At 34.3% G+C, this 8,882-nt stretch overlaps 1 protein-coding gene across 1 annotated transcript; it reads left to right on the forward strand.

Annotated features, from left to right (window-relative positions):
• The first annotated feature begins 3,024 nt into the window (after positions 1–3,024).
• Positions 3,025–5,369, forward strand: LOC145578753 (putative GDP-L-fucose synthase 2). The gene is made up of 3 exons (XM_081636056.1): positions 3,025–3,209; positions 3,989–4,099; positions 4,194–5,369. Exons 2-3 carry the CDS (start codon positions 4,081–4,083, stop codon positions 5,141–5,143), a joined length of 969 nt encoding a protein of 322 aa, XP_081492182.1. The 5' UTR covers positions 3,025–3,209; positions 3,989–4,080; the 3' UTR covers positions 5,144–5,369.
• Positions 5,370–8,882: the final 3,513 nt, after the last annotated feature.

The following is an 8,882-nucleotide window of genomic DNA, read 5'->3' on the forward strand; positions in this document are numbered from 1 at the left end:
TGCAAGTAATTTGAAAATAAAAATATTTAAACACATATAAACAATTCCAAAAAAAAAAAAAAAAAAAAAAAAAAAGATTGGGCATTATTAATTTGGATTATAAAGGAAATTGTTAACATAATAATGATATGTATTTTGAAAAGAAAACATAAAATCAATTAAAAATAATAAAAAATAATAATAATAAATATAGACGGTATAGTCCTTGAAATACTTTTTCGGTGACCGACATATTATTTTGCGCATACAGTATAAAAGGTGGTACTGCTAAAAGCAAATAGTTGACTTCGTATTATTTTGCACACACTGTTAATAGTTGGTATTATTTTAAGCCAATTTTCCTATTTTATTTGAACTTTGTAATCCTTATCGTAACTTATTTGAGCTTATAGCTATAATTAAATGGAAATAAGGGTTAATTCAATGTTACTGATCTTGCAGGATTCATGGTCCTGGGATGGAGATTGGTATGATACGGCGCCGAGTGCAGTAAAATAAAAAATTAAAAAAATAAAAAATAAAAAAACTATCAGAGGTGATGGTAAGTAGTGCATTCACTGGCTAATCCAGAAATCCTAACCATGGGTAGCACTGGAAAATTAAAAAAACAATATAACGTTGTTGTAACGTAACATAATATAATCAGTCAAACAAACTACGTTAATTTTGGATATAATGCGTTGTGTAGTCGTATAATAATTAACAATCAAATTCAAACATTTATACTGACAAGGTTATTTTTTTTTACAAATAATATATATTCTAGATATCGATTATACTATGAAAAACTTTCACGGTTCCACCTAGTTATTTATAATTTTGTATGTCAAATTAAAGTTGCATATGAATTTATATGAAAAACTTTGGTATAAATTTTTTCCTGTGCACATATGCTAATGTAAACTTTGACTTAAAATATCTTTAATAATAAGAATTATAACAATTTAATATTAATAAATTTTTCATTGAGACAATTCCAACAAGTACCCACATAACTGTATTTATTCTTATGTATAAATTACAAACATTAGTCAAACTAAATAAGATGAATTGTGCAAAAACTCAAAACGTTTCATTTATATAATGTTCTCATAGAACACAATTCACCATATAATTCCCTTACCACTAAAGCAATGCTGAAGATACTACATATTAATACGGATTATAATGTTTATATAAATATAATAGACACTTTTTCCAGAAAAAAAAGTATTTTTTTTTTAATTTTTATTTATTTATTTTGGGTAGCACGTGCCCCAAGGCATCAACGTAGATCCGCCATTGAGTGCATTAGTGTTGGATAAATAGGATCAAACAATTTGACAGTAAGCATAAGAACAACACAAGGTTAAACAAATCGAAACCAAGCCTTAGTACGAATCCCCACCAGTACAAGCTTCTTGCCATCAGAATAGCGCAGGGTAATCCACCTTGCAGGGGTAGTTCTCTAAGGCGCGACGACTAGTTTTCTCAAGAACAAATCTATTTCTCCTTAAGTATTGTGTTTTATGAGACATCACAGATAGTGTACTGTTTTTATAGGATCAAATTAAGGATTGAACATATTTACTTGTGCCTTGGGCTGAGGTCCTTTTTTTAACTTTTCGGATGTATTGGGCGAAAGAAATTGGGCCTTGAGCCAAAACAATGTGATGCATGCTTTGCTTAGGAATTTGCATTGGAGACTTTTTTATGAACCTGTATGAGCAGTTCACTACCTCACTCAGAGGGGACCTTCCACCGGGCCAATTGGGGCCTGCCCCCGTAATTATTATAATTAATTAGTTAATGAACTTAAATAACCTATATTTACTTATAAAATATTAGGGCATAGTGATTAGTTTTGAGCAAAAGGTTAAATATTTAAATCCTGGCCCCTTTAATGTTTTCGGCCAAGATCCGCCACTGACCTCACTGGTCATATAGTTGTTCGACTTGCAGACTTGAGCTTATCAAAAGCCTCTTTTAACTGCTGGTAATATATGCCTTGAGCCAGTTGTAGTTGCAATCGTATCAACCACATACACAGAGTTGTTCTATTGACCCCTAAGGAAGCATTGTACCATACAATCTTACTTGTAGCATACGTATGGTGTGGAATCGTTATTCGAGGGCTGTCTAGTTGTTACTAGTCCATGACCTTCATGTTACTAGACTAGCATGTGTAGAATGCCATGTAATACAACAAAATAAGTGTCTAATTGGCCAACTGTGTTGTATGAGAACACAGTTTGATATGTTGCAATTGATGAACTTTGTTTGATAATGATTACAATGAAATTGTAAAACATTTGTCACTCCCTCAGTCCCACCAGTGAAACTGCATTGCAGTTTGCTAGCGTAGGATGCAATTGGAGCAATTGCTAAAGACTATGAAGAAGCGTTCTAAGTAATGTAGTAGCACAAAGACAGCCAGGCCACCCAGAAAGTTGCTGAGGCTTAAAGAGGATGCATTCATCGTACCTCAGAGGTGAAAGATGGTGATAACTTATTGCGTACTATGTTACTCGTACTCTTTATTTTGTTTAACCTTGATCTTATGGTCTAATTTAATATGACATCTTGATTTCACTAACCTTATCCGTATATGAGCTAACATACATATATATACATATACATACATACATATATACATATATATATACATACATATATATATACATATATATATATATATCCGAATTTGTGAGCTATCATCATTTTCGATCAGATTTGGTATAACGACTTGATTTCACTAATCTTATCCGTAATTGTGCACTTAAATTTGAGGGAAAAACCAATTACATTTTGTTACATTTGCTTAAGGTATTTTTCATGTACTTAACAATTGGCAAAGTAAATAAGTGACCCAACACGACTTGAATCCGATATAACATTATTACATGAACCATCAAGTGTCAACCTGAAAACGACCCGATAACCCAATTAACATCCAAGTGGCCCTAACCGGCTTGGAGCATAGAAGGGAACGAGGGAGTACAAGTTAGTAGTTACTGTTTGCACGATAGCCGTTTAATTGTTTAAAGCCCTTGTTCATAAATAAACAATTAATTACAGTTGATCAAGCTCCAAAAAAGAATATCCAATTTCATTCTATACAAAATTAAATTGTGATAATTCCCATTGATAGGAATTTCACAGAAGCATCACCACCCAATCAGGCAATCAGCAAGAACTCAGAAGCAGCACCCGCTATCACCGACACATAGGTAAAGAATTGTACTTCGAAAACCCTTCTTTCTCTCTCTTCTTGTTGCTAAATTTTGCTTGAATCTGTAGAAACCCAGATTTAAAATCTTGATTATAATGTAATTTCGACAAAATTTGGAAGTGAAAGTAAAATCTGGGTCTTTGAGACATAATGTCGAACAGGTAATGTGCATGTTGTATTAGATGATTTAGATCAATGGGGTCTGATCTATTCTCCAAAAGGGTAGTTTTTTGTCATCGTGATTTCTCTAATCTTTTTCTATGATATGCTAGTAATATGAATTATTTCTTTTTGGGTGGATTGATGAAATTAGATTAGTTAAATGGGTGAGTAGTTTTTGAATGCAGAACAGATTTGATGAACTGTAGTGATTTGAAATATGATTGTTTGGTAGATTGATGAATTACCAAATGGGATGAACAGAAGTGAATATTGAATGCAAAAATGTTGTTTATCAGTATTGTAATTATTAAGAAGTGGGAAATGAACAATGTGAAATCTGCTTCCATGGTTGCAAACAAAGGTTTTGACTTGGGGCCAAAATCTTCATTTTTGGGTTGAGATTACAAGAGTTTATTATGTAGAATCTTCGAAATCATAGGCGATTTTCATTAGTGTTTGTGAGATTGTTAGTAAAAAGATTTCCTATGACATAACATTATTATTCTTCCCTGTGTTTTAACATCGATTATAGATTACAGTAACATTGATTTGTGCCGCCTGAAAATTGAAATGTCTGGATCTGCCACTTATAAACTGATTGTTGGGTGTCTGCAGATTTGGAAGTTGCCCTTTTATGCATTAAACATTATCTAAATCAGAGTTGAAGCTCTATCTGTGGTTGCTTCGATTCTGCCTCTTCCGTAATCATGGTTGACACCAATGCTGGTACTTTCACACTTCATCCTTTCCTCCTTGATCTCTCATGTTTTCTGTATGATTTGATCATTTATATCGTCTTATTATCTTGTTTTTGTTTCAGGTTCCTTCTTCTCTGAAAAATCAGCTAAGATTTTTGTAGCAGGTCATCGAGGGTTAGTGGGATCTGCCATAGTTCGCAAGCTGCAATCTTTTGGATTCTCGAACCTTGTTCTCCGGACACATTCTGAACTTGACCTCACTGTCCAATCTGCTGTTGATGCTTTCTTCGCTTCTGAGAAGCCTAAATATGTTATACTTGCAGCTGCTAAAGTTGGGGGAATCCATGCTAATAACACTTACCCTGCCGACTTCATTGCCATTAACCTTCAGATCCAAACTAATGTTATCCACTCATCTTTCACCCATGGTGTCGAAAAACTCCTCTTTCTTGGCTCCTCCTGCATTTACCCTAAGTTTGCTCCTCAACCAATCACTGAATCTGCACTTTTAACTGGTCCTTTGGAACCCACCAATGAGTGGTATGCCATTGCTAAAATTGCAGGAATCAAGATGTGCCAAGCTTATCGAATTCAACATAACTGGGATGCAGTTTCTGGTATGCCCACTAACTTATATGGCCCTAATGACAATTTCCATCCTGAGAATTCCCATGTTTTGCCTGCGTTGATTCGGAGGTTTCACGAGGCAAAGGTGAGGGGTGATAAGGAGGTGGTTGTGTGGGGAAGTGGGTCTCCTTTGAGGGAGTTCTTGCATGTCGATGATCTTGCTGATGCTGTAGTGTTTATGATGGACAAGTATAGTGGGTTGAGCCACTTGAATGTCGGGAGTGGCAAAGAGGTGAGTATTAAGGAGTTGGCTGAGCTTGTGAAGGAGGTGGTTGGATTTGGAGGGGAGCTTGTTTGGGATAAGACTAAGCCTGATGGAACCCCAAGGAAGCTTATGGACAGCTCAAAGTTGATGGAATTGGGTTGGGAACCCAAAATTTCTCTTAAAGATGGTCTTATAGATACTTACAAATGGTATCTGGAGAATTACGCTGCCAAGCAATAATGCTTGCATTACTCAGGTGAAGAACTGTTCCCCAGCTTGGCAGATATTAGTTGCTTGTTTTTGATACTGTTAATGTGTATCCTTTACATGATAAAGCTATTTGTAGTATCCTTTTTGTTTAAAATTGTACCATTTCATATCATAAGTATTCTGAAAACCTTAATCTTATAAATTAATTATGTGACCATCCTTGTTTAGCTAATTGCTATATTGATCAAACTGTTTCATTGAAAAAAGACTCTTTTCTGCTAATACTAATATCTTTTCTTTCTTCATTGAGTTGATAAAAGTGGCTTGAATTTTTTTAGTTGATTTTTTTACTTTTAGTTCACTGATTTTGATGCAAGGTAACCTACTTGTGCAAACGTTTGTCTTGTTGGTTGTGCAAATGTTAATGTTGAAATCATTACGAACATGGGGATGCATAGTAATCGGTTATTTCATCTCATATTGATTAGAGAGGACCTGTTTAAAAGTCTCATGGGTTGGTTATTTGACTTATAGTCATACTCGTGTGCCAATCAGCTTCACAGTCTCGTTAGAAGTTGTGTCAATCCTACCAAGTGATTTGGCTATTTTGGTGCATAGTAGAATTCTCAGGCACGTAGAATATGAGCAAATGGCTAAGTAGTGAAGGCATGTGATGGCATATATATGTTGTAGACTAGTAGTATTAGACTATCAGTGTTGTGTACAAATGAGAACTCATAACCTCATTTATAGGCTAGTTGTTCCTAATCTTCCTATACAAAGGCCTTCTACCTAGAGCCTTTCTAGGCAAAATGATAGATAATCTTGTAGAATATTTTTCGAATTATTACTATTTTTAAAAGGTTACACAAAAGTATCTTCACTAACCCCCAATAACCTCTGTTATGGGATTGAGTTCTTCTAGAGGTTTCCACAAAAACATCTTGAGGAACTACTGAAATCATAATGACACCTGTATGGGCTGTATCTGATTACCTATTTGGATCATCTATGCCCCAAATTCCGGATACAAAATGCCACAAAAGCCTAAATTTTAAGACAATGCAAGTATTCTGCAGTCCGTAATAATCAAATGAGTGCTGTTACAGACTTATGGGCGAAATGGCTGCTTAGAGGCAGCTTGGGGTTGCCCGCTTGAGCTGTGATTGACATTGTTGTATTTTGTTATAATCTAAAAATTTAGCCTTGAGGTGGTGGCTGCTACCTCATAATTTGATGATAAGATAGTTGCTTCCAAAATTGGTGCATTGTTTCAAGAGTTTATACACTGTAAATACAGGTAGAGACGGGGACAAGGAATCAATGTCCTGGTGTCATGATGATAATTGGAGGATAGTCACATTAATCCAGTATGTATCACTGAATTTCTGTGATTAGTTCTTTGATTGAGAAACTAGAATTTTTTGGGTAAGGTTGTCTGGATACAATAATGCAGATACTCTAATGTGAAAATTATTGCTGGTGTCAAGTGACTAGGCTAATGAATTTCTGCAGGATAACGGGGATGAGGAATCAATTGTCTGCGTTTCTGCGTCCTTTGAAGTTATTCTGTTTAATTTTGTGAAGTATATATTTACAAGAATGCAAACGATTGGCAGAATGTCCAAGTTCTCAATCTTCCTATTTCTTGTTAAGCTAGTTCAGTGTTTCCTAAAAAATGCAGTTTACAGGTGTAACTGGTTTAAGGTGTTGGGGTTGAATTTAAGTTTCATTGTGTACTTCCATGTTTCTACCTGACTGTTTTGTTGAAAAGAAGGCAGTGGGAGTGTGTATCTTTAGACCGAACACCGAAGAAGGCTCGGCAAAGGCCTTGTCCAACTGCGCCTGCCGTTGGTATAATTGTTAACTTTGCTTTGTTTTTGGTTATGTGCTACAGAACAGTACTTACCAGAGTTCCCACTTCGTATTTCGTATTACGCGAGTATTTTGGTGATATAGACTGGGCAATTGGAGAAAGGATGCCTCCATTTCATAGTGTAGATCCATTTCCTCCCAGAAATAGGCCTGCTTATGTTAGCATAATTCAAAAGAATTGACTGGATCATCCTCCAGGATATCCAAGTGTGATCCTTAAGACTTAAGAGATGTGTATCAATTCTCGACTAATCATTGAATGTACTTCGAGAACGATTAAATTAAACTAAGTCGGACACCCCTTGGAGCTGATCGAATTGGCCCAGGTTGGCTCCATTTAAGGCGGGTGTGGGCCGAGAATGCTTGGTAGTTAGGGAATCTAGCTCAAGAGTCTAGTTTGTCCTTAGATTAATGCTTGGCTTGGCATGAATAATGCGGATTCAGGCAGAAATTTAAAGTCTGATGCCTGGACCCATAATGAGCCTGGACCATTAAAACAAAAGCTTTAGACTGGGAGATGTGGGAAAATTTGAAGCATTATGGCTATATTTAGTTCATCAAGTCATCATGAAGTTTAGAATATCATTTCTAATGTCTATATTGCTTTGGATTCTGCTAATTTTCTACATGAAACATGTTGGAAAATTTATTACACCCCTTTTTTATTTTTATTTTTAAAGTTTTGTAGTTTGACAAGCACAAAACTTTGGAGGTTTAATTGACTCTTTGGAAGGTATAACAAGATGCAAGTGAAGTAGACAAGCAGTTGGGTTATAAAAGATGCAAGTAGAGGAATTTGAACTTGTGGTATTAAAAAATTACTTTAAGAAAATATAGTAGAGTAATAGTACGTTTAAAATTTAAATATTGTATGTAGTATGTTAGGGGAAAGAAAAATGTAGTAAATTGTTAAAATAAAAGGTGTAACACAAAAAAAATACACCATCCTGATTAAGGCCCTATTTAGTTCGCCTTATATTTGCTTTTTTGAACTGATTTGATCTGGTCTGGGCCTGATCTGGTCTGGGCCTGATCTGGTCTGATATGATCTTATTTGAATATCAGTTTTGACCAAACTTTGACCTTAAATATACGATAATCTATACGAAAAAACTGTATCAAGTGAGGTCTTGTTAGATTCGTAATAATGTGTATTTTATTAATATGTGATTTTCAGAATTTTTTTAATTATGAAATTAAAGATATTTAGCGATAAAAAATTGCACATAAAATGATAATCTGATCTGAACTTATTTTTTCTGATCTGATCTAATCTGAACTTATTTTTTCTAATCTGATCTGAACTTATTTTTCTGAAATAAGTAAAAATAAGGTGAACTAAACAAGCCCTAACAATTCTAACAATTAAAAGAAAATAGACATTCTTATATGTACTCAATTGCACATAAAGTTTTTTTACATAAGGATATATTTAGGCTCATTCTCATTCTAAGATTTTGAAATTAGCAAATAGTTAACCCGAGCATATGTAGAACTTTCAATTGAAAAATAATGGAAATAATTTATTGATAGATGTTTTTTACTTGTATTAGCAAATTGTACAAGCTAGCTCAATTAACTTTCTAATGAGTTGCCAACCACTCTAATTTCGAATTTTTTTTATGAAGAATAGAATAATGGGTTATTCGTGATAAATAATGGGTTATTCTTATATATCAAGTCTGATTCCAAGCAAATTCAAGAGATTCTTAGGGAGTATCGAGTAGTCTCAATATTTATTTTGTCTAAACTTATCTAGCTTTAACTTGTGTGGAACAAGACATATTTGATAAACCATAAAGCCCCTTAATTAAATCAAACTAGAAGAAGTCCGTGCGATGCACGGTTTGTTTGAATTTTTTAAATTTATATATATATATATATATATATATAT

This window comes from Chenopodium album, chromosome 14 (genome assembly GCF_948465745.1).
Source record: "Chenopodium album chromosome 14, dcCheAlbu1.1, whole genome shotgun sequence".
Taxonomy (NCBI): domain Eukaryota; kingdom Viridiplantae; phylum Streptophyta; class Magnoliopsida; order Caryophyllales; family Amaranthaceae; genus Chenopodium; species Chenopodium album.